Raw genomic sequence first — 27,498 nt, 5'->3', positions numbered from 1 at the left:
GAACTAACATCTGTGCCAGTCTTCCTCTGTTTTGTATGTGGGATGCTGCCACAACATGGCTTCATGAGTGGTATACAGGTCCATGACTGGGATCCAAACTTGTGAACCCCAGGCCACTGAAGCAGAGTGTGCAAACTTAACTACTATGCCACAGGGCCGGCCACCTCCACTGAATAAGTTTTGAATAAACAATATAGCACATCACTGGAAACTAATCAATAAGTTGATAAAAGGACATTTATTCAACCTGTTACAATCTACCTTACCTTATGATCATTTAGTGCACATAGAGCCATGTCATGAGCTTGTTGAATCAAGAACTTGTATTTCCCTAATATACATTTCTCACCAAAAAGTTGGCCTCCTCAAACTCCAAATAAAAATTTAAAGCCCAAACTTACCAGGGAGGAATGTGATGATCGAGATATCAGTATTTGGGCGTTCTTCAAAGTCCATCATCACTTGTGCAGACCCCTGTCGCGTGTAGCATCTCACTGAAGACCTGTACTGGACATCTCCACTCCTGTGGATCATTGCAACTATCTGCCCATCATTTTCATTTCCAGTATATACTCGTTCTTTGAATTGCATCTTAGGCACTGAAAAAACAAGTACAGGTATACCTCAGAGATCTTGCAGGTTCAGTTCCAGACCACCGCAATAAAGAGAATATTACAAGAAAGTGAGTCACGAATTTTTTGGTTTCTCAGTGCATATAAAAGTTATCTGTATACCATACGGTGGTCTGGGAAGTGTGCAATAGCATTGTGTCTAAAAAAACAACATACGTATCTTAATTAAAAAATACTTTAGTGCTAAAAAATGCTAACCATCATCTGAGCTTTCAGAGTCGTAATCATTTAGCTGGTGGAGGGTCTTGTAAAAAACTCAGTATCTGCAAAGTTCAATACGGGGAAGTGCAATAAAACGAGGTATGCCTGTAAATGTACAGATGAACGAGAGCAGAAATTTCCTTAAGGAAAATGGCATTCCAGAAAATATGGTTTAGTGGAAAGAACAGTGGAACAGAAGCGAGAAGAACTGGATCCCAGTCTTCACTTAGGCACTTGCCAATGTTTCAGCCTTGAGCAAATCACTTAACTTTAAGTGTTTTGATTTCCTTATCTTTGAAATTTTGCTCTGCCTATTTTGTGGAGCAGTTAGATGCAATGAAATACTCAAAAGGGGATAATACCAGCAACTTTAAGATATCTGTATCTATATATGTTGCTCAATCATGAGCTTTTCAGAGTTTCTTGATATGAATAGCAGTAAATATTGTGCACATAATTATAAGCATAGTTTACACAGACTGTATTGGAAAAATTGATGAGTATAATCTCATATATATATGTAAGATTTTTAGGTGACACCTATGCTGGGTCAATTAAATACAGGTTTCATTGACAGCAGGTTAGACTCCTCAAAGCAATGTCAAGATTATCACAGTTGAAGACTATTTAGAATTCCCTTGTGATGACATGTCAGAGAGCCCTGCCATGTGTCGAGCAGCTGGTTGTCTCAGAACAATGTTTTTGGCACCTTATTAGAGAAATTTCAGGAGTGTCTGGGTGTAAGGAGATGACAGAAAATGTCTTGTGCTGAGAAATGGAGAAAGACCATTGACACTGAAAGGTCTGTGCAACTCCATGAAGTTCCACTCATCTGTAGTAAAAGAACTCTTAAGACACAATCAAGATATCGAGGACAATCTCATTTTCTTTTTTTTTTAATTTGAGAGGAAGACTACATGCTTTCTTCTGAGACTATCTAATTCTATCAAAATGATCAGGAAGAGGAAGAAAGACATGGTCAGCTAGGGTATTGTTATGGGTTGAACTGTGTCCCCTCCAAACTCTTAAGTTGAAGACCTAACCCCCAGTACCTAAGAATGTGACCTTATTTCGTGATAGGGTCTTTATAGAAGTAATCAAGCAAAAATGAAGTCATTAGGGTGGGCCCTAATTCAATATAACTGGTGTCTTTATAACAAGGGGAAATTTGGACATGTAGACACACATAGAAGATGATGTAAAGACACGTGGGGAGAAGATGGTCATCTACAAACCAAGGAAAGAGGCCTGGAACAGATCCTTCCCTCACAGCCCTTAGAAGAACCAACCCTAGTGACGCCTTGATCATGGACTCCAGCCTCCAGAACTGTGAGACAAGAAATTTCTGAGTCTGTAGTACTTAGTTACGGCAGCCTTAGCTAACTAATACAGATATATAAACTCTAGTTTATCATTTTACTAACATTTATATAAACTCTAGCTCATCATTTTACTTATCATTGTAAATTAATAAACACTCACAGTCTGAGACAGAGTCATTTATGGACACCGTGGCTTTGCTGGGCTCGCCGAGGGCAGCATTCATAGGCATACGAAGCACCAGTTCAAATTTCTCAATTCCCTCCAGCACTGGTTGTCCAAGATCATCCAGAATGGTAACACGAACAGTCTGCATGTTGACTCCAGGTGCAAAATCCAAGTTTCGACTGATTCCCACATAGTCTGTTCCAGCTATGATAGTAACAAAAGAATTATTCAATTGAGAATTGACTAAATTTGAACAAAATTATGAGAAGCGAATTATGTAGATTTATTTATACTATTTAGCAAAATAAAGACCAGTATCTACAAAATAAAGATTAGTATCTACATTTGTTATTGAGACAGTAGATCAAAGACTAGGTTCTGACCTTTGTTCTACCTATGTCTAACTAAATTATTTCAGCTCAAGTTATTTTAGCTTTCTGTCTTATAGTTCCTCCATCTTTATTTTGGAATTCTCAAATAGAGCTAATAAAAATCAGGTCTAAAATAGTCAGCATATCAATCAAATATACAATTATCATGAATTATATATAAAATATATACATTTACATTTGGTTAACATTAGTTAAATATCTGTATTTATTTTCTGGAGCTACTACAAAACATGCATGGTGTAGATGAGTGCATGCATGTGTGTGTGTATGAGAAAGAGAGAGAGAGTTTGCATTGTTGGTAATTTAGAAGAAGAAAAAAAGAAATTTCTTTTCTTTTCTTTTTTATTGCTATAACATTGGTTTATAACATTATATGTTTCAGGTGTACATCATTATATTAAAAAGAAATTTCTAATCCTATGCTTGTCCTAAACTATATGATCAGCTCATTGGAGATGTAGATACCAGAATAAAAGGCAGGCATGTGCCAACTAGGATGGCTTTTATAATGAAGTGTGGAAAAAGTCTTTGCATTTGAAGTAGTTATGAAGACACTTGGCTAGCATAAGGAGGGAGCCAAGTTAGAGATGCATACCAGCATGATACTTAAATGTCATTAGATTTCCGTGAGGGTGGCCGGTATCATTATTCTTATAGTACATACCATGTCATAATATTCAATGACGTTAGATTTACCAAGTGTAGAGAACCAATTCATGCAAATATAGCATTAGAATTTAGAGTCTTTGACTTATGTATTTGTAACTTAGCCTCTGATTCATGGCCCTTAAATGTATTTTCTCACAGTAGTAAACAGAGCCTCGATTTATCTACTCCATAGAAATAATTCCAGAAAAAACATCCGTTCAACTAGCTTGTGTTAATAAGAGTAAAGTATTTTAGCTTTAAAGTATTTTGTGTCATGGTAAACTGAACATTGTGGAACAATTAAAAGAGGTGATGGAAGAAACTGCTTACCTTCAGCAGAGGGAGGATCTGTTTTCCGAGATCTCACTGTGACACTAGAAGATCTGGACAAGTCAGTCCCTGTTCTCCATACCCGCACTTCCACATAGCCGGCACTCTCATCCACAGAGTACCGGACATCGCCAAAGTAGAAGACTGGTTCTGTTAAAAATGAAACAGAAACCATTTCTGTGATTTTTATTTTTCCACATCAAACTCAACGGACGTAGTTTCAAAGAAGAGTTAGCTTCATCTTATTGATTTCCTTATATCATCATATTTTTTCCTTTCAGTAAGATAACACCTCTTTGATCTGTAGATTTATATAATTTGATGTCAAAATGTCTCTGTTGAAAAAATATATGTATATATGATAAAGTGCTTAATGGAACATTTTCATCTTGAGGCATAAGAGCTACTTTGTCCCCTGAATGTAGGATTATAAATGGCTTCTAAATATACTTCTTGTAAATTTAGCAGGTAAGATTAGAACCAAAATGAAACAAAACACATAAAGTTGAAATTTTACAAGTTTGGTCTGACTGCTCATTTTATCATCTCCTATTGCATCTTCACTCTAGAGATTATTTGCATTACAACATCTTCTGGTCCATTAGATTTGGCCTTAATCCAGCGTATTTGGGACTTTTATAATCACCACACGGTTAGCACCTACTGGCAGAACTAGACTGAATATACACAATGACCAGTCTTGAAGACTTTAGGAAGACCAGGGCTAGACTGTAAGTTATGTGGGAGTTTGGGGGTACCCTACACCAACTGGGGTTCCAGTAGAGAAATAACCTCATACCAAGGGGTTTACATTTGCCTTAAACACAAATGAAAATGATACGACTTAGGTCATTAAAGTAGGACACAGACTTTGGAGACTTGCCTTTTTCTTCAGTATTGGTCATGAATTGAACTAACAGTAGTCACCTGTCTGATGCCACCCTGACCAACAGTCTACCTTGTGAGACAGCTGCCAGAAGGTATAGCAGTTAGCTGACTAACAAAGAAAATGGAGAGACAATTTGGGTACTTACTTAAAAAAAATTCTGAAATATTTGTAGGCTGACAGGAAGTTACAGAAATAGTATACAGAATATATACTTTACCTATCGTGAGCTCATTGTATAAGCAACCATTAACAAGGATAAATCAATTGAGTGTATACACATAATAAGGCGAATAGCCCTTTGACTTGAGACATTTTAGTCATCTGTGTGTGGTTTTACAAGATTCAAAAGGACTGAGTCTAAAAGGACACGCAACTCATCAGTGTTCTTCAAAACACAAGGCCTTTAAAGTGATGACCGTCATTTTTTAGAGCATCTAATTGAATTACCAAACACACAAAATTAAACAAAACCCTACAATCATGGCTCACACCCAAAGGAAGTCCATTTTGTGCACGGCTCAAGTTATTAGAATTCTTTATTTTCCTGTCCCAAATAAATTACGTTTATTAAAACTCGAAAATTGTGTTTTCTTTGTTTCTTCCTATGGGACGCATTATAAAAAGCATATAGGTCCCCTGAACTCTTGAATAATACAAAACCATCCTTGGAAATTTTGTTTAGGTATTTGGAATCACAGGGCCATAAATCTGACTAGAGTCAACTTCACCTCCTTCTCATCCTTTCCACGTGGATGGTGTGAGGGCACGTGAGTGTATGTGTACAGGTGAAGGGGAGATCTTAGTAACCTCAGTCAAGGCAGACCTCAAATACAAGCCAATAAATTCCTTACATTTCTCATGTCTAAGTAGGGGCAAAGGTGAAGACAGAGCCCAGAAAATGCTTATTTTGACCAGATGGCCAAACTAGGCACATCTGTATGTCTTTTAAAAGGTTTTTATAATTATCATGGAGGCCTGATCGTCTGCATCCAACAAATGGTCTAAGTCTCTTCACATTCCTGGCAAACCACATCACCCTACAGATTAGGTTTCTGAGTTATGGAAGAGAGTTGTGAAATGCAGTGAGGGGGGACGTCCTATTTAATAATGATACCTCCCATCTTCCCACCTCCTTACTCCTCACAGATACACACTAGGAGTGGAGCAGAGTAAGTCATGTAAGTGAACAGAACCATTGAAGACCAAGGGGGCTACACATCGGAAGTGAAACTGCGTTCTGCACGTGTATGTTCACACTCATTCTGTCAACTGTAGGTCAAGTGTTTTTATGTTATAGCACAATGTGTAGTTTATAAAAGAAAAAAAAAGGGGAGTCCTGTGAAGTACTCCGAAAATTTTATCCAAGATGTTATTCAGAATAAAGAGTAATGATAATAGTTACTATATATAGCACATTCATTACATGCCTGACATATGTGCTTTATATGCATGTGTGTGTGTGTGTATGTGTGTGTGAGAGAGAAAGAGAATGAGAGAGAGGTGGGGGGGCATGGCACATGCAAGAGTGCAACAGATAATAAGAGTTATGTGAATGATGCAAACAACGTTATCATATTGCCTATTGTATACATAGTACATTAACATTTGGCAGAAAGAGAAGGAATGGAAAAAAAGAGTTTTAATCCTAAATCTCTCAATTTTACTAAAGCAGATAATAGAAGGCATTAGAAAAGATATTTATTTCTTTAAAATGAATGTTTTGATTATCGATATGATTTAAGTTATGTGATTTCTTTCCCTTCTGTGCTCACTCATAATGGCTGAAAAATTGGTCTATTAATCAATTGCAATCATTGCAAAGTATAATGTGATTATGATGAGATTAAAACAATTTAATTGTTTTTATAAGAAAAACAGTTCTTGTTAACTGCCGCTTTTTATGTCATTAATTAAAAAAAATAGCTAGACATCAGCACCTTTACAACTTTTCAGTTTAGTTGAGTGAGAACTGAAAAGAGTAAACATTATTATTTCAATTTATTAACACCTTTTCAAAAATCTCTAAAATTTAAATATTCTTTACAATTGTTACCATTTGGACAAAATCTTAGGTCATATGAATGAGTTAATCCTTCAAGCAGTGAGTTGAGTTATAGATATCACTCAAGATGAATGATAAGATGTTCCTGGAGCATTTTAATGGGTCCTAAGCAAGTAAACAGAAGAAAAGGATAAATGAGTGAAGACTGTCAATGGTTGAGGGATATCTATGCAAAATTCAGAAGAACTGCTTGTTCTGGCAAATTATTATAATTTATGAATAAGATTTTAAACTCACTCTCTTTGATAACATTTTTGTTTGTTTTTGTATAAGAGCTTGTTTTTTCTTAAAAGTTTAGTAAACTGTAGACCTTTGTCTATTAGCTTCGTAAATACTCACATTACAACTTCAAGTAAATTAGAAAAGCCTATTCAATTCAGTCTATTTAATCAGATCTCAAATACGCACTGTGCCTTGTAAGTTCACAGTCTTAATGGAGAAAACAATCAGTGGCTGATACTATTACCGGAATGAGAGAATGATCAAATAAAGCCATGTATCCCCCAGCCCACACCCACAAGATACCATAAAGCAGTCATTCCTCATTGCTCTATCACCCACAGATGACACTCCAGAGTGCATGTTTACTCCCTCTCTGCTGAGGAAAGATAAGTCATGTCCAAATAGTGTGAGCAGTACAAGGGAGGTTTTAAATTGGCCTAGTGAAATAGTTTGAAATTCATCAGAAAAGCCAAACTTTCTTCTTTGTATCCTTTGTGGAGTTACACTTTTAACTAAAGGGCGAAGATCAAGGCATTGGCTCCAGAAGTGTCTATTTTAGCTCATTAAACATTAATACCTTTAATACGCTTTTCAAGGTTGGGAATACTTTCGCTACAAACAGCACAGATAGGATCACGCCTGTTGCCTACAAACGAAGTTGATGAGGAGGCTTGGCAAGCCATACAACACACACACCTGCAGCAAAGACAAAGGGAAAATAAGTCTTTTTCCCCACAGGGAAAAAGTGAACTCTTTTTTTTGGCTAAGTCTGGTCTAGATTGATGTTTACAATTACATTGTGTCTCATGAGATGAAAGGAAGAGGTGCTGGTAGTAATTGCTATCTGGAGCCAAATCTTATTTACGCTCATGTGCATGGACCATCAGTCAATTAAGCTTCCTAGCTCTAACTAACATGTTTGCTTAGCATTGAATGAAATAAAAGCTTTTATGCTGCGTTTTGGTTCAGGGCTGAAAATAATACAAAGGAACCTCCCTGAATTACTTCCAACTCAGATCTCTCTTCTGAGCTTTGGACCTTGATAACTGGTTGCCTACTCAACCCTGTGCCATGGGCGCCTCAAGGTAAACTCCTTTCAAACAGAGTCAGCTGAGTCACCTCCCCTCCCCACTCCCTGGTTTCTCTCTGTTTCACTGCCACTACCCTGGATGCAGCATCACCTGCCATTTGAATTCCCCCAACAGCCACTTAACCAGGCTCTTAACCAAAAAGCCCGGACCCCCAAAGCAAATCTCATCACGGTAATCCCTTTGCTGAAAATCTTTCAAGGTTTCTCATTGCTCTTAGGATTGTTCACAAACTGCTTAACATGGTTTACAAGACACGGAAACATCTGGTCTCAGTTTGCCTTTTAAATCTCACTTTAGCCCCTTTTCTACTCAATGATCTGGTGTCTTGAAGGTCTTAAGTCTGCCACTCCCAGTCTTTGCTATCCCTGCCATTGCTTTGACCACGCCTCCCTCCTCCTTTCAGGCTAGTGTTTAGAAGTCTCTTCAGCTGTCAAGCTCCCTGCCCTTCCCATCAAAGCCCGCCCCCCTCTCCACTGTCACTGCGTGCTTGTATCCGCCACTGTCCCCGAGCTCAGCAAGGGGAGGAATTAAGCCTCCTTTACTCACTGGCTTTCCCCAAAAAGTAGCATAATCAACATCAGGCAGTAGATGCTGAATTAACATTTGTAGAGTGAATGAATACCAAGTAAAATAGAATCATTCATTTGTCAGAGCAAATGAATAAAGACATCTTTGTGGTGGGAGAGTTAGAAGAGAACACTCTCAGCATCAGGCAGTGGAGTTAAGAAGCCTCAGAAGGAGGAGCAGTGGTTGTCTTTGGAGAATGACTTTGCAGGGCTGCCCTTCGAATCTGGAGGAAGTCCACGGGGCAAAGGGGGGGGGGCACTGAAGCTCAATAAACTCAAAGAGAAAGGGCTTTTTTCCTTTTACTTTTTAATACTTTGCCACTAGGCCTTTCTAAGTTGAAGGTGTGTTAGAATTATCCAAGGAGATTTAAAAACACAGACGCTAGGCCTGCCTCCAATTTACCAAATCAGAAGTTCCAGAAGTGCCCCCAGGCGCAAGTGTTGTATTTTTTCTAATAGACTATATATTTTTAGAGCAGTTTTAGGTTCACAACAAAACTGAGCAGAAGGTACAGAGATTTCCTCCATAACCTCTGCCCCTAGGCATGCACAGCACCAGTGTTTTTAGACACCTCTGGGAGTGTCTGCAATTTGCATGTTCTAGCTCATTTCAGTGTCTTCAGCAAATAATTAATTGTTAGTTGCCACACTAATTGTTGAATTCAATATCTTACTTCATCCTCACAACCACCCTATGAGGCATGTGCTGTATTAATCCTCTTTTCACAGATAAGAAAATGGAAGATTAGGGAGGTTTGTCCAAAGGCGCACATCAGGGAAATAAATGGTAGACTAGGATTCATACCTAGATAAAGCCTGTGCCCCTAACTAAGCTAACTAACCTTAAACAAGGCAAAAAAGCAGTCACAATACAAAGGATTCTCACAAGATTTTAATCGACATGATTTTTACTCAGCAACTCAATATATGAAAATTTATCATATAGAACTAACATAAACGTACAAAGATACATACACAAGAATGTTTATTGTACTTCATTTGCATTAGGGCACAATTGGAAATAAGTCAAAATCCACCAGAGGGGATTGGTTAAATTACAGTTTATTAATGAAATGAAATACCAGCCTATGAAGTTAACTTTTTTGGGGGGGTAAAAAAGCTAGTGGAGACATTGACACCTGGTTAAAGGCAGCTTTGTGATTTTATATCTTACACTCTCCACTTGGTCTCATCAGCAGCAATGATAGATTAAAAATTAAAGGTAATAATGCCATTTCTTTTTGGTGGCTTTGAGGATTTTCCCTTTTATTGTTAATACACTCTGTAAGGAAAGAGAGAGCTATGCCCAAAACAAGATAAACATCTCTGTGAATCAAAAATATACCAGAACATCATAGTGGTGAGTGGAGTCAAAAGTGAATGGTTCTGCTGGTCTCTAAGTCCAGAGATAGGCTATGAATCAACAAGTGAGCCATGGAGATCAAAAAAAATATATAATTCAAGAGTGAGGGCAAAATATAGATATTTTAAGGCATCAGAGATGAAGGGGTTTCACCCACCTATAGATACACACTGAGAAATTGCAAAAAGCACAGAAAAAAAGCAAATTCAAAGGAAAGAACTGTGGACGCCAGAAACTTGGTTGAGCAATCAATAAGATATGCTGGTAAATCCAACTAACTACTGACCATAAGCACAAGTAATAATCATAATTGATATTTTTCAACTTAATGCTGAAACTAAAATTTGAGACAATAGTAAGGAGGTTATAAATGGAGGAATTCAGCGGGCATCTAAACTATCTTCAGTCTTTGTCTTATCCAAGACAGGGAACTTTGTTAGACGGGCAGAGAGTATCTTTGTTAAGATTACAAGTTTCCACAAAAAGGACAGAAACCAGCAGAGAATCAAAATAACAAAGAAGGAAAACTTGCTTGACATAACAAGAAGCTGTGAAGGAGGGTGGAAAAAAGGGAAAAATCTATATGCAGAACCCCCAAATAAAAGGCCCAAATATATCCATAAATAAAACAAATGTAAATGGATTCAGTTTTCCTGTTTAAAACAGTTTGTTAGATTGGATTAAAAAACAAAACTACATATCACTTATAAAAGACAGCTGTAAAACAAAACTACAGGAAAATATGAAAATACAGTGATATAAAAAGTAAATATTAGGTCAAGAGGAACAAAAGCAAGTGGTGTAGTAATACTAACAAAAGTCCAAATATAATTTAACTAATATATATAACATAATTAAAATCATTAATAAAGATGAACTTTCCATAATACAAAAGGACAGTCCACTAAGATTATATGCTAATTTGATTTTGTATTGAAATATACAAAGCAAAAATTGACAAGACTACAGGAAAATATTGATTAATATACAATTATAGTGGGGTTTTTATTGCACAATTCTCAGAAAACAACTCTCAGTAATAATATACAAAATTACAACATAACTTTGTTTAGTGTATATATTTATTCCCGCACTCCAAGACAAAAGACTAGTATCTAAAATGAATAAAAACTCTCATAAATCTATGACAAAAATCCTAACAGTAAATGGAAAAATTGGAAAATTACATAAACATGCAAGTCTCAGAAAAGGAAACTTGTCTTATTTGTACATAATCTTATTAGTACTCAGGGAAGTGAAAATTAAAATAACGAGACACTATTTAATACTCATAAGATTGGCAAAACCTAGATAGTTCAACAAGACAAGAAAGCAGACCTTCTCAGATGTTGCTGGTAGGAAGGTAAATTGACTCAATCCCTTGGAGAGATTTGGTAATATCTGGGAAAACAGAAATTGTCCATCCAGCACGACCCAGCAATTCTATCTTTAGGTATATATCTTAGAGAAATTCTGCTCATGTATACTCAGAAATATTTACAAGTATGTTTAATGCAACATTATTTATATTTACAAAACAAAGAGAAAACCGCATCAAAATGACCAGATCTTAAAAACGCAATGCTGATTAAAAAAAGCAGCAGCAAATTGAAATAGATACATATCTAATTAATGATCATTGCTGCTTTTGGGGACTATGGAAGCTGAATGATAACAGAGGGGACTTATATTTTATGTATAGTGTTTGATTCCTTTAAAAGATCTGAAACAACTATGAAAAATGGTAACAGTGGTTAATTTTAGATACAGCACATATGATGCTGTATTATTTTTTTACGTTTCTGTAATGAAATTTTTTTACATAGTAGTTACAGAATGGTATGCATAAAATTATTCCATTTTATTAAAATGTACGTATGTATTATTGACGCATACAAAAATAAAGAATATATGTCCAGCTGCTAACTGGTTATTTATTAGTGATGGGATTATGGGAAAATTTTACCTCATCTGCTATATATTTCTCACATACATTAATTTGCATTTACATTTAGTTATTTTACATTTAACTTTTGTTTTCAAGTAGTATCTATTACTTTTTAAAAAGGAAAAACAAAGAAGAGAAAAAGAAAACCTTCAATGAACTGCCTCCTATGACATCTTAAAATTGATACCATCTTAAAAAATTAGTTTTAGAGAATTTTGACTGGGCCTTTCCCTACTTTTCTTTCAAGAAATACTTTAAATATGTAAACATACATTCTTAAGAAAGACCTCATATCTAGTCTTTAAAAAGTATTTTCAAAATTCTTGTTGGAAAAATAAAGTTAAAATTATATTTAAGGAGAACGTTTAAGAGTATGTATCAGTTTAAAGGCATGTTTTGACATTTCTTTTTCTTGCCAACCATAATTTTCTCAGAGAGAATAAAGAAAAGTCAGTACATGTTTAGAATGCTGATAATTTAAGGACTGAATCTTTCCAAGATTTCAGCTGAGAATACATCGTGAGCCTTTTTCCAAAAAGATGGTGCTATCAGAGAGTCTACTGTCAATCTAGTTTCACTCCAAACTTTGATTTTGTCTTTTTTAGGGTCAATACAAGTTTAAAATAAAATTTAAATGTCACAGTCATCAGAATTTTCCATCATCCAGTAGAATTTGAAGGCAGCTTCATGAATGTTCTTTATTCAACAAATATTGTTGAGCACCCTGACTTCTAGGACAGTGCTTTTAAACTTTGTATTTTTGTTTCTATTCTATATGATATCATATATAAAGGAGGGAAGGGAAGGAAAACAGGGTAAGATCCACTAATTGATTTCTTAACTCAATGGGATATAATTTACAATTTCCTAAACCCTATTCTTTATGGCAATGATTCCCAAAGATGGTCACAGCTCTGTATTGCAAGTCCCCGAGGGGTTTTTTAAATATAGATTCCGGGGTCCCACACCAAATCAACATCAAAATCTCTGGGAGTCAAAGATTTTAAACTGTCTCAGGTGAACCCGATGCCTACTGGAGTCTGAGAATCACAGTCATTGCATCAGCACTTTGGGGGCCCCGGGGGTGGGGTTGGGGGACGGTGGAGGCGGGTGTGGGGGGAGGGTGGCGCCGGAGCGCAGCGAGACGTCCCAGAGAAGAAAAACGTGAGCTTGCAGACTAAGCAGGGTTTGAAAGCAGCGAAAGGGAAGGGCATCTCAGGCATAAGGAATAGGAGGAGGAAAGGCTTGAGCACGCGTGGTGGGTTAGGAAGTGGGGTGGCTGAAGCATACAAAGCTGCGGGACAGGGCAAAAGGTGAGGGCAGAAGTTAAGGTTAGAGCCACTTTTGTCGGTGTAAGTTCGTGCATTCCACGCCAGAAACTACAGAAAATGGGAAGTCACTGATAATCTTTTAAGCTTGAAGTGACACAATCAGAACTCGATTTGTACAAAGAGAACTACGGTAGATTGAATCAGGGAAGGACTAGAGGCAGGAGAACCGTTGAGGGGAATGTGCAATCCAGGTCTTCAACGAGGACAGTGAAAGTGAGAAGACTGAGGACTCAGATCCAAGAAGCATTTCAGCAATAGCGACAATGCTTTGTGATCAATTAAATGTGGAGGGCAATATCAACGTGGACGATTAGGCAATATCCAGCTGCCCATTTTTAAATCGTGAAGGATATTCATATTGTCATTCATTGTGCCAGTGCCAAGATTGCTCTGTTACACAATCATTCTCCCTACTTTATTTGCTATCTTTCCCAGTATTCTTGTATGATATAATTCTTTAAAATCTTCTAGGTGAGAATACCTACATGCTCTGTTCACATCTGTGAATCCTTCTTTGAGGGCAGATGAAAATTCCCAATTATTCTTTGTGGTTAAGGACCCAGGTGAGGCCATCTTCTAGATTTTCAGAGATAATATATTTAATTAAACTTAAAGGTTAAGAGTTAGTGTTCACAATTATTTGGGAATGCTACTAAAAAGAATATATTTAGCCAACATTATATCTATTTTAAAAGACAAAAGCAAAGACAGTTGCAGAGGAACAACTTTTGAGGTTGAATCACTGATGGAAAGTAGTCAAATTGTGTGATGTGGGTAAAATGGATTTCCTTCCAAACTTATGTATTTCACTTATGTCTTTTAGTTTTCAGACAGCATTGACGTAATTCTTTTGACCAAAAAAAGCAATGAACACTGTACTAACTTAACAGGTGAAATTAACACACTGAATATGAAATCTAAAAAAAAGAAAGAATAGTGAATACATTTCACTAATGCCTCCATTCCTATACTACAAATGACATAGTAGGTCCCAAAGTGCTATTTTATGTACCATAGTGTTTGTATTTTTCTCTATTGTTAATAATAAACATTTGCCTTTTATGTAAGATAAAACAATGAGGAATAATGATAAATGGTTGAGGGCTTCATAAGTTAATGGAAAATTTTGATATATTTACTTCTAAAGCCAAGTTAGAAGGAAACTTAGGAAGAGTTCCTTTATAATCATAGGCTGAATGGGCCTCATTTCTGAGAAGACTCGTATCATCAGCCGCTGTCTATAAAGGATATCTTACGCACCTCTTATTATCGACAACCAGGTCTTATAGGCTATGGCATATTGAATTCCGCCATCTATCTATCCTTTCACAATTAAACAGCTTTTCTTCATAAGACTTCCTGGGTTATACTCCTCAGTGAATCACTTTCTAGTAGTATGGCCTTGGGCAAATTACCTAATATGTTTGTGTCTCAGTTCTTCCTCTGTAAATTTGAGGATAATGACAAGACCTCATGGGTTTATTGTAAAGACCGAATGAGAGAATATGTGTAAAATGCTTGGAGCAGTGCTTGGCATGTCACAGGCTGTCAAGAAACATTAATCATTATTGTCACTACATAATGCAGATTCTTTCTAATCATGTCATATATTTTGTTACATCTAAAACTGAGTAATGATAAATCCTAGGCAAATAAGTGATATCTTGCATATGTGAAAAAGGATATTTACTAAAGCATGTCTGTGGTAGAAAAAGATCTGAAAAACGACCTACATGCTCATGGACAGGGGATTGTTAAATATGTTAGAGACATGCTGTGGAATACTATGTAGCCATTAACAAGAATTAGCAGGGTTTATATGTACTGATGCAAAAAGCTTTTCATGATGTTGTTATTTGAAATATGTATATCATCAGGTAATATGTATAATATGATCATGTGGTAATAACAAACATTTATTGAGTATTTTCAGTGTGCCTGAACTGTTGTAAGCACTTTATACATATATTTTTATATAAATGTAAATAAACTCATTTAATGTTTCTAATAACCCTTTGAGGCAGACACTATATCATCTCCACCTTACAGATGAGGAAACGAAGTCCAGCAGTTCAAGATCAATAGTCAATAAGTGGAAAGGAAGTCAGACTGTCTGCCCCTAAAATATGTGCTAGTTGCCACTTCACTATAGCAATAATTACTTCTAACCAAAATGAAAAGAAAATGTGTGCGTGTACCTGTGTATGTTAAACGACATATCACACCTAAGTGACCTCAGGCGAGAGGTGTGGGTTTGGTGAGGGAGATGACCAGACTATCGACATTTAGTTGATGTACTTCTGTTCAGTACTCATGTAATATTTTTGTAGTAAAAATATTAATACTAAATAAGTATTAATCTGCATAACCTACCTCTTTTAAACCTAAACTCAAAATATTAGATTTAAGAAAAATATTAATTTTAGAGCAGAAATTCTCTCCTCTCTTGTTAAAAATCTTTAAAACATTTTTTCTCAACAGATTCTGGCATCTTTACCAACTTGCTACAGTATTTCATAGTATTGTGGGTGAGTATGCTTTCTAGGGAACTGAGTAGTTACTGCACTTAAAAAAACACACTATCTAAGAGTCGCAAGGTCCTGCAAAGTTTGTGCCTTTCCATTCTTCCATGTAACTGACTCCCAGTTGACAGCTGTCAAGCAAGTCCTGCCTTCTCACACTTCTCACATTGCACTTTTCAAGCTGTATTCAAGTGACTCACCCATTCATTCATCTCCCTCATTAGACAGAAACTTTCCCAAAGGCAGAAATCGTGCAGTGTTCATCCATAAACTCCACTGAGAAGTATGGAGCCTGGCATATGGGAGGTCGTGAAAAAATGTGCAGAAACATAAGCTAAGACTGATACTGCTTCCAGAGTGTCTAATCAAAAGCAATCATTTTGGCTCTAAAGCTCATCTTGTGAGAACGCACCAATTAGTATTATGCTTAATGCAACAGTAATGTTACAATATAATAGCTACATTTACTGAGTGTCTGCCTTTGCAAGTCACATCAGAGACTTGAATCTTTGTTATATTGCCTATAGTGCTCACAACAGCCTGAAAAGGAAATTATTCTTTTGATCTGCTATTTGCAAACAAAATGAAATTGAGTCTTAGGGAAGTTAAATAATTGGCTCAAGGTCACATAGCTAGTATGTGGTGGAAGCAGGATTCAAACGTACGTTTTAAATACTACAAAATCTGTACTTTTTTCACTAAGTAGTACTTTCTCTATAATTATTAAATATATAGAAAAGTGAACATTTTTAGCATATTTTCTTTAAGGATGTGTAATGAGAATCTGCTTGAGTGACAAATGGAGGAACACAATTCTCTATGTAAGAGAAAATTAGAATATGTTATGAATCAATATTTTTCAGTTGTGAAGATAAATTTCTGCATTAAAAAAAAAGATAATACCCTCATAGGAAGAGGAAAAGAAAATGAGAGGTCACCTTATGCTTAAACTCTTCATTCTTTTAAAATTGTTACTGCTCCGAAAATCACCAATGAGAAGGTATGTGTGTACATTTTATCCCTGCTGATTAAAGTGAATTACATACGTAAGATCTCAGAATCAATGGAGACTTTGACATCAGGGTGATTTATGTGGGAATCCCAACAGCTGAACGAAGAAGGATTATGACCAACATGGTGTCAAACACAATCTGTGTGAGGTCTCAGGAATAAAAGCATGTGGTTGACACTTGAAAAATAAATAATCTTGACCACAGACTGCTCAACAATTGACACTTGAAACATGCCTGCAGGCGGCAAAGGAAGGGACTCCAGAATAAATAGCTAATGCCACTCCATTTCAAGCTGAGAGGAATGTGCTCCTCTTACAATAAATTCTTACAATAAATTGTAAGAATCCTCTTTCTTGTTTCTCTTTGTGTTAGTAGCAGCCGTCAACTCTGCTCCATTGCTTCCTACTGTAGTGAACGTAAAAGGGTCCCAGGGGTCTTCCATCCTTCTGTGGTATGGTGGGGAAAAAACACAAAACTGTCCTACAAACCAGGGGTGCTAGTCCCCTTTCAGTCAATGCCTGACATTGGGGAAGTCACCCTCTTTGGATCTTGGATTTCTTGTCTACAATATGGAGATACTGCAACCCGGCCAGTGCAAAATCAGATCACTAAGCTTTCAGGTGTATGCACATTCTTCTTGCCCTTCTCGGAGACTGTTTTTCTTGTCCATGTGATACTAGGTGGCAGTTACTTCTGTCATTCAACATTCATGCAACCCCTTCATGCTTGCTTTCTGCATTCTTTATTGAAAAGAAAACAGTTGCTTCCTCGCAAGGGAAAATAGAAAACCATTCTTGTCTCATAAATGGTTTGCAAACTAAGGAGAAACCACAGACCAAGATGATAAAAATGTAGGCATCGTGATTTTCATATGGTGTTAAAATTTACTCAGTGATATGCATGGGTCCTATGATAACCCTTGTTTAATCATTTAAACTTGTGTTTTGTTTTAATTTATAGAGAATGAAAAGCTATCTAATATTTTTAAAAAGTAAATAAAGGCACTCCTAGGGTACCTCTCCGTGCATCCTGAGTTAGGGTTGAGGGGCGGTCACGGCTGAGCCGTGTGAGCTGTGGTTAAAAGGTAGCTCAGAGAGGAGGTGGGTAATGGACTTGGACAGCTAAATAAATGGCTTATATGGGGAAACTTAAAAGCCAATTCAGGGCTATTAGTCTTCAGATAAACATAACGTCACTAAGAAGCTCTTTGGTGTCTCTAATCTAACATAACAGCTGGATATAAGCTGGAGCAGGCAGAGCTTTCCAGAGCAATGACAATGCCTCCTTGCAACCTTTAGGTGGGAGACTAACCACTGGTTTTCAGAGAAGGATTTTGGAAAATTCAAGTAAGCTAAAAGGCACATATTTTGTTCTTAGAAGTTTCAGCATTTTATAAACACATTCAATGTATTTTTTTGATACACAGAGCTCTATTCTTTTTTGTCCAATTTTTTTTTCGTATTCTAAAAATGGTAAGTAATGGTAAGAATATTAAGAAAAGTCACCCTGGCCAGCCTGCCTGCCTCCAGGCGTTCATCCATCCATGTATTACGTGTTCATTGCACATCTATTATGGCCCAGGCTCCGTGCTCTGTGCTAGACATACTGGTGTCAGAGACACAGCCCTTGTCTTTGAAGAGTTTCTGCTCCACTAATTGAAACAAAGTAAACACCATTCCACTGTTGTTTTGGTAACAATAATAATGGTAGTTAAACATATTGGTGTTCTAAGTCCTTTACATACATTAACTTATTTATTCTTCATAAGAACCTTATGAGGTAGGTGCTATTCTGAGGAAACTGGGCACTGAAAGGTGAACCATCCTATAAGATGGAGCCAGGATCAGACACCAGGTAGAACGGCTTCCTAAGCATAGCCTGCCTCTCCACGTATGAGGTAATTCTAATGGCTTGGACTGTGCTACCTGATTTTACTACATTACTTATGTTACAAACTGTGTATATCTCTTCACTCTTTCTTCTCAACTTAAAATCATCACAAATAATCTTTCCCTCAATACTACCACACCTTCGTCAATAGCTATAAGTACCACTTTTGATCTTAAAGTTTCTCCTTTCTTCCTTTCCCTTGAAGAATAACTTGAAAGAGTACCCATTATTTTCACTTTTTCAGCTCCCATTAACTTTCACACTTAGTGGTACCTGGCTTCATCCTCCAGAACACCCCAGAAATACTCTCTCCAAGTTGACTGGTGCTCCTCTCTTTGCAAAATCCAACTGCATACTGCGAATCTTTGTTCTTTTTTTATCTTTGCAGAATTTTACAGTGTGGACCACACCTGTCTTCCTGAAGCTGTTTATCCTTTTCCTTCTATGATACCACTCTCCCCTGGTTCTTCTCTCATGTCTCCCTTGTTCCTTAATCATGGCTGTTTTTTTAAAGGACAAAATAAGAAGATGGTCGTAGAGTGCTTAGCACATAGTAAGCGCTCAGTTACTATAAGTTATCACTATTATTTGCAGCTAGATTTTAAGGCATTGCTATGAGTTACCAGGTGAAGTATGAGACGGTGGAGTGGGTGACTTTCCAAGCAGAAGTAGCGGCACAGAGCTAGAACAGAGGATGGGTGGACAGACTCACACGCTTGGGGACTGCAGAGAATGTGGCATGGTACGGTATGCTGCTCCAGGTTGTGCTGGACCTTGTGTGCTATGCCAAGGGGTTGGAATCTTATTCTAGAAGTTATCACATGAGAGGTGTGTTCAGTTTTAAGAAGGTGAGGGATGCGATAAAATATGAATTTGAAGGCTCTGAACGATGGATAGGCTGCGGGGTGGGCCAACTGGAAGTGGAGAAACTAGTTAACTAGCAACTGCAAGAATCTGGGCAAGATATGAAGCTGGCTTGGATGAGGTGGTGGCAGTTCAGACGGGGGAAGATAGTAAGGATATACTATTCAGAGATTTATTTAGAGGAGGCAGAATCAAAGATTTGGGGTGAGGAGTGAGAGGAAGGCACCTGGTACTGGTAGAACTATTCACCAAGATTAGGAATAAGGGAGAAAACCAGCTTAGAGCAAGGACTAACGGCTCTACTCAATTTTCTTTGTTTCTTCCTGATTTGCTTTGATTTCTTTCAGAAGCTAAGGCACTAGGTCCATGGTAACCCGTGTACCTATATTACTTTCCTTTCACTGTTTAAAAAGAAAAATAAGCAGCAGATTCCATACATAAGTAAATTATTGGGTCTTCAGTAATTATAACACAAGGTTTGATGGAGTTTTCCTCTCCACAGAAATGTCAAGGGACGCAGTGTTTTGAACAAGGTAATGACGCTTTCCTCAGAGAATTAATCAAACCTCTTCTCCTGCTAATAGTTTATTTGTCTTCTCAGTATATTGAACTTGATCCAGTACATTTGCTATTTAGCTGTACCGACGTTTTAAAGAACTTCAAAATATGTATTCTGGACCAATGTCAGTGAAAACATGCAAGCTAGATTCATTGGAAGGAGAGTGATCCTCTGGAAAGTGGGTATAAAACTCTGTACCTCTTTCAACCCTTTTGTGGGGTATAGATAATATTTCACCAGTTTACTGAGCTGGAGACCATGCACCCTAGACCTGCAAAGTGTACAGCCAACATTTATACTATTTATAATTTTATCTTGTATTTATAAGATCATCTTGCAGCGTTGAGAATGTGAAAGACCCTATGGCTTTGTCTTTTTAAAGCTTTCCCTGGCAGTGAGCGTGGTCCTGAAAAGTATCCCTCTGAATAAGTGTGATTCTTAAAAAGAATGAGCTTCTCGTTGGCATTGTGACCACCGTGCTTTAGCTTTGTGGCACACTTCCTGCGACTGTGAAACAGATTGTTTGTCAAACACCCTCAGGGAAGCTGAAGCTGAGATATATTTCAGTCCTATGAGGTGTAAATTGAAAGCTATTTTTCTCTCACAATGCCTATATTCTGCCTTTTTTTTTTTTTCCAAGAAATAGCTAATAAAGCTCTACCAACCATTTTCTTTCTTTTCACAGGACTGTGTTTGAATTCAGCGACTGCTGATCTGAACTGTGACTTGACTCATCCCTAACAGTGCAATTGTCTTCACAACTGAGAGGCTGTCCCGGCCCAAGGGGAGATGTGACAATGCACATCAATTTGTAAGCTGCCGACTCTCATGACTCAGTCTTCCCAGGTCTTTGTGTGGAGGAGACCTGACCTTTCCGGAACCCGAGGCCCCACTGGATGCCCCTTTGAGAGTTCCCATTGCGTGTGGAGCCTAGTTGTATCATTTGCCATTTTGTATCTGTTAGCCTGTTTCTTTGTGGGAATCCTCTAAAGACTGGGCCCGGCTTGTTCACCACTGTGTCCTCAGTGCCTTGAAGAGTGCCCTCCACTTAGCAGCGGTCTAATCAATATGTGAAGTGAGGGCGGGACAGATCTTTGGTCTCTTTTCTCCTAGCACAGCATCTGGCACATTAGAGATGCTTGAAAAATATTTAAAATGAATAAATGTATGAATATATATAACTTCAAATGTCTGTTTCAATACATCAGAACAAAGACCTGTTTCTTGGAGAAAGGATGAAGAAGATGCCTTACATGAAGGGAAACATGAAGGGAAAGTTTTATCCCTAACTTTAGGTGCTTCAAATTGTCACAAATGGCCTAAAGAAAAGAGGCACTTTGAGTTGTAGCCACATTTTATAATCCCAATATAGATTATTATTGGGATTATTTGTAGCATGACGTAGTTCACTGGTTTTATCAAATGATATTAACCGTATACTTTACTGGGCAATCTTGTATCTCTCTAGGTCAGCAGCAAGGTTCTCCACATCATTTAAAGGAAGATTTTAGGTCAATTACAAGAAAGGTATGTATAAGAGATTTACAAACTAGGAATAAAGGGAGAATAAAAGAGATTTGAATGTCTGCTAGAGTAAGATAAAATGAAGACCTGCTTCTGAGGGAAAGCACAAAACCTATCTGTGTCCTGCGAAAGGTAACATCTACCTGTGAAGAGAAAGGAGGGTACATGCAGAACCTGGCCACCCTGTAATGACCCCTACTTCCAGGAGAACTACTTCCGGTTGGTGACAGATTTTCTAAGGACGCAGACTAACAAGTTTCACATTTCTACTCTGACCAATTGGTATTTCAACAGTGTCAGAAAATAGTACATATATTCTCAATTTTTTCCCTTAATTTTTCATTCTAATACTGTAAAAGGAGGGGTTCCTATCAGTTCAGTGATGAATTTTATAAAGCACATATTTCAACATCAGACCATAGGTACATGGTGCATTGTCTGGACTTGCTGAATAAATAACCACACCTCTGCAAGTTCATTGCAAAATTTCACGGACTCTGGCCTCTCTTTACATCATGGCGCATGCAGGTCAAGACTCGGAAGTACTCTGCTTTCAGCCAAGTTGCTGCTTTTGGCTTACTGGCATTTTCTTTGTGCTTTACGATTTCAACAAAAGGATACACTAGACCTCTGTTGCTGATGAATAATTGGGAATTTCTGATGCTAACAATAATATTTATTGAGAGACCTTTTCCAATTATTCAGCCTCGTATGTATCTATTGTTTTTTCAGGGTAATATCTTTCAATAATTTTAAGTTTACAAAAGCTGAAGTCCCATATCCGAGAAATTGTTTTTCAGATTTATGTGATTTTTAGCACAAAATGGAATTCATCTGTGACTGAAATCTTGAGCTTCCTATAAAATGTTTAGTGATCTGCTTCCAGAGTTTTAGTGACAATAAATCAGCAATATTTATCCTCTGACATCTACAGGATGGTATTACATGGCCATCATTCACTCTCCTGTGTGGAAGAGATGGGAGTCAGGCAGATAGTGTTACCATGAAAAAGACAAAACACACACAAGATGGCATTTATCCACAAGGATATGACAAGAGAGCCCAAAGCTAGTCCTTCAGAAGGGCAACCCCTTCCCCAGGGCGGTTTGCTAAATGATGTGGAAAAAGCAATGCTGTTTCTTGTCCAATTGAAGTACCAGACCGCACCGGTATGCTTTCCTAATGACCTTTGAGGAATTATAATTGGTAAAAGGTGAACCAGAATAGTTCATGTACAAGAAATTAGCCTAATATTTGTAACTGTTAACATTTTAATTATTCTAGAATCCTCAGGTGCTCTATGCATATAAAAGTATACAGTTTGTTTCATCTTGTAAAGCTTTCTATTAGGATACTTACTACTATCTTTGAGTATTGTTGTGTAGAATCAGAAGGCAGCTGTGTATATTAAATACACACACTGCCCGTATAACATGAGGTGGAACCATAGTGGTTGATGCCATGGACTCTGTGGTCAGCCGGGCGAAACGCGTGCCAGTTGTTTGACCTTGAGCAAGTTACCTAACCACTCAGATGATGAAACTGAGGCATAAGATAACCTTGCTCATAGTTTGTGTCTGTGTATTAAATGAAATAATCAAGTAAAAGGCTTAGCACACCTAAGAAGGTGCTCATGCTAGTTAATTTTATTATATGGCATGTGTCATATCTACGAAGCCCTGAAAAATAAAGACACCAGTTAATTTAATACCATGAACAATATAATCCTATTCAAAACTGCAATCTTAATATCTTAGAATCACTCTTGCAGACTACACACCTGCAAATTTACACTCCGTGAATTTAAGAGCTTATTTCTGGGGTAACTGGCCCTATGTCCTGGCACAGCTCCACGTGCTCACTTTCTTGTGGGCCATAAGGTCATTCTTCAGTGTAAATTACATAAAACGGTTAGCTGTCCTCATAAAGAACTCTGGAGCCCTTGCCTTTTTTGGTAACGGCGGTGAACGTTTTTATGTGACTAGCAGGAGAGATTCAAGTGGCTGCTTGCCAAGCCTGCGTGTGTGCAGCGGAACAAAGCTCTTAATGCCTTTCCTGCTGCGAGCAGTGCATTGTATCAACAGCTTCACAAAGACCAGGGGAGTTCACAGCAGCACAGTAGCAGGGTCCTACAGAGCTACTGACCATAACAGGTTGAGTCAAATGCACTCCCGTTGCTGACGAGCCCACTCCAGCAGCCTCGGACCCTTGCTCATTTGCCTGCATGTAAATATGTGACCCTGCACCCCAGCCCCTTGTGGAGCTGCTCCCTGTTCACAGCTGGCCTCCTGAGCTCTGAGTCCAGCCGGGTCCAGAATGACGTAGAGAGGACTGGGCATTAGGACCCTGTGGGTGCTCCCCAAGTCCAAGCCTGGCAAGTCTCTCTTCTCTGGATCCTCCTCCTCACACTTAATGAATGGCTCACCCATTCACATGCACAAATGCTCTTTTTCTTCCTACCTTCTCCCACTCATGAGTTTGTAAAAATTGAATTAATCCTGTAATTTTGCAACCCCTCTCCTGAAGCCATTACAATTTAAAAAAATGCTGTGAAGTGACCTCTTCATCATAAAATGGTTTGAATTTGACTGCAAGGATGTATAAAACGAGGGAACTAAACCACAGTATTTTAGTTTTTAGTTATTTTACAAAGAGGCAAAATTTAAAACCGGTTTGTTAAAAGGGCCTAAAGATGTACTTATTATTGGACAACTCCAATAATGTACTTAATTTTGCACATTTCCACAATTTTCTTGTTATATGACAAGTGATACTTAATTACTATTTGCAACTAAAAGCCAAAATAATCTGTATATTAATATTTAGTAGAAATATATTCTAATAACCTTTCATTATCCACTTTACATACTTATATTTATCTATATTTATTATCAATATAGATAAAATCCTCCTGGTCCGTAATTGCCCCTTTTCACCCTCCCCTCTCTTTCTTCTAGCTCTCGTATATCTCCTGGTTTCAGTGATCACCATCAGCCGTGCAGCACAACTCTTGAACTCCAGCTTGGTTAGTTCCATATTCATAGAGGCTTTTGTCCAGTTCTATTTGCATATCCTCTAGGTAACTTGAACTTGGCATTTTAAACAGAATTTCTTGCCTTCCTCCTTTCCCTAGACTGGTTCCCTCTCCTCACCCCGTATAAAGACGGGTACCTCTATTCTTTGAACCTGTCAAGCAAAAAAGTTTTAGATACACATTTTTTAAACTCCCCACATCCCTCCTCCCTACACCAGGTCCAAGTCACGGTAGGTTTTTCTCAGCAGGGGGTCGTTTCCTTTCCAGCCTGCATATCCTCACTCGACACTTCCACTTCCCTTTTTGGTTCCAGTTCTGTTCATTTACGCTGCTATCTAATTAACAACCTCCAAACACTGCTCTGATGATTGCCCTCTCTTGTTGCAAAACGTCCCGTGCTCCCTACCAAATAAATTCAGAACTCCTTATCTCCTTCAAAGGCATCCACAATGTGCTTCAAACCTATTTTTCAGACTCTACTGCCAAGGATTCCCATCTTTCTTTTCCTTAGCTAGTTTTTAAAGTGTTTTCATACAGAGCATGTTATTTGGTCCTCACAAAAATTCTGTGAGTTAAGAAATTCAAGTAATAATATATGTATGTTTCAAATGAGAAAAACAGGTAGACGAAGAAAAGTGGAGTGGTCAGGATTCCTTGACTCGAAAGCAGCCAAAGGGTATTATGGCCCAGATCTCCAAACACACAGTCTAAGGAGCTGGGACTCAAGCTTTCTCAGAAAAGATGACCTGGCCAAACTGGGCTGCCCACTGCTCCCCAAAGCCTGTCTCTCCCTCCTGCTTTCACTCACGTAATCTTGGAATACTTGCGTTATTCTCCATTCATCTAAACCCCTTCTCGCTGTTAAAGCCATTAGCTGTCCCACCTCTGACTCACAGAACGATCATACAATTGTTTTTCATCACACTTTGCCTTCTTAGTCTCCTTTTTACTGTGTCAAATTATTATTGAAATAAATTATTCTTATTCAATCTCTCATATACTTTTCTTCTCCTGAATAGATTTTAAGCATTGTGAGACCCTGGTCTGTCTTAAATGTCTTTGTAGTTCCTAGCTGTTACACTTTGCAAGTGCACAACAAATATTTGCTGTGTGTGAGTGTGGTATGTGAGATTAGATTTTTTTACATGGCAAGATTTTTCATATATACTGTTTTACTTTACCTTACTTTTGTTTTCAAAGAGTGTAATATCTGCATCATTATATCTGATATCCTTCCCATGTGGAAAAGCTGGTATAATCTTTATTATTCCTGCACTCCTGCAATGCCTCCCACAGAGTAGGCACTCATTAAATATCCATTGCCTTTCACTGAATCCTTGGCATCATCAACTATATTAAATAGTCTATTAATGGCCACAACGCATTAATATTCTGAGTAGTTAGAAATTCATTTCTCCATTTCTTGATTACTAATATTGTTCTAACTCAAGCATATCAAATACAGAATGTATTTGTTTTGTCAAGTTGTTAGTTTAATTAAATTTGGTCATTCCTTACAAGGACTGGCCTGGTATTACTTAATTGGAGCTGACATGAACGCAAATAATAGTATTCAAGAAGAAAAAAGATGGTGACCAGGTCTTTTAGCTCAGCATAAGTGAATAAAACACATTTCCCCCACACACCATACCATGATGTATTTTCCTAGCACTAGAAATGTTTTCTTCTTTGTGGTACTCCTGTTGTTGAGAAAGTTTTCTGATGTCAGTAAGCTTTTGAACAGCACCAAATTGAGTTACATTTACCATAGTGCTCATCATGCCGCCTTTTACACGCCCCTGCCTCAGATCGGGCGTGCTGATTTTCCCAGGGTGGTTGAGGAAGCCAGCCGCTTTAGCTAAAACCCCTGTGGGTTGTCACACAAAAGCGGAAAATGGATTCAGCTTGAATGTTCGTCCACTAACTTCTAAAGACAGGCAGCAAAGATTAGGGAGATGTTGTTAGCACTGACTTCATACTCTTTGTAATGAATGAAAGCTGTAGTATTAAAGTAACCTTTCCTGAAGTCCTGAGGACTAAAGACATAGATGCAGGATGTTTAGGATAGCTGCACAAAGTGACAGCATTCTTTTTACGTCAGTGTGCTGCTCACGTGTAAGTCTCTTCCAAACACGATGAAGATTTTAGCTATTTCTTAAAGATGCTACACAGATTTTATCAGAATGTATTTCTGTACTTTGAGGGCTGCTCTACTCTCACACCGTTAAGCATTAGTCAACACAGAGAACATCACTGGTCCCAGCTGCGATTTTCAGACATTTGCATCTAAGCAAAGTCCACTTGTGGTCTAGCTCTTGGTCCTCCACTCTGCAGGCACAGAAACATCATCTTACCATTTCACTGAGGAATAATCTGGCTTTGGAGGATCAACTGACTTTTTAAAATTCAGATTGCTCTGGGGCTGGCCCCATGGCCGAGTGGTTAAGTTCGCGTGCTCCGCTAGAGGTGGCCCAGTGTTTCGTTGGTTCGAATCCTGGGCGCGGACATGGCACTACTCATCAAACCACGCTGAGGCAGTGTACCACATGCCACAACTAGAAGGACCCATAACGAAGAATATACAACTATGTACCGGGGGGCTTTGGGGAGAAAAAGGGAAAAAAATAAAATCTTTAAAAAAAAAAAAATTCAGATTGCTCTGAGTTACAAACTCACAAAGGATTTTTTTCTTTTTGGTCAGGGAACAGCTGGTTGGTTGATTTATCATCTGGTATACCCATTACCACAGAAATGGATACAGCAATCAGCAAAGAGTATGGAAAGTTGTGTGTGAGAGCTCACCCAGATTGTGTAACTGACTTGAACATTCTCCCTACTCCAATTATATAATTTTTAGTGACTGAAAAATTGGCCACCCTCAGAAACAACGTCTCCCTCCAACCAACGTTGATCTATATTTAGATTATTC

At 37.9% G+C, this 27,498-nt stretch overlaps 1 protein-coding gene across 1 annotated transcript in view; it reads right to left on the bottom strand.

Moving 5' to 3' along the window:
- The window catches only part of FREM2 (FRAS1 related extracellular matrix 2), a 169,792-nt gene that overhangs the window by 42,616 nt on the left and 99,678 nt on the right, over positions 1-27,498 (bottom strand). The window contains exons 7-9 of the mRNA XM_008527156.2: positions 3,692-3,841; positions 2,316-2,525; positions 402-599 (exon numbers count right to left, since the gene is read on the bottom strand). Of these exons, the coding sequence (XP_008525378.2) occupies positions 402-599; positions 2,316-2,525; positions 3,692-3,841 (558 nt within the window). The remainder of the gene's footprint in view (positions 1-401; positions 600-2,315; positions 2,526-3,691; positions 3,842-27,498) is intronic.

The sequence above is a fragment of the Equus przewalskii genome, chromosome 16 (genome assembly GCF_037783145.1).
Source record: "Equus przewalskii isolate Varuska chromosome 16, EquPr2, whole genome shotgun sequence".
In the NCBI taxonomy this organism is placed as follows: domain Eukaryota; kingdom Metazoa; phylum Chordata; class Mammalia; order Perissodactyla; family Equidae; genus Equus; species Equus przewalskii.
Note: the sequence above shows the minus strand (reverse complement) of the source record. Positions and strands in the feature narration are given on the sequence as shown.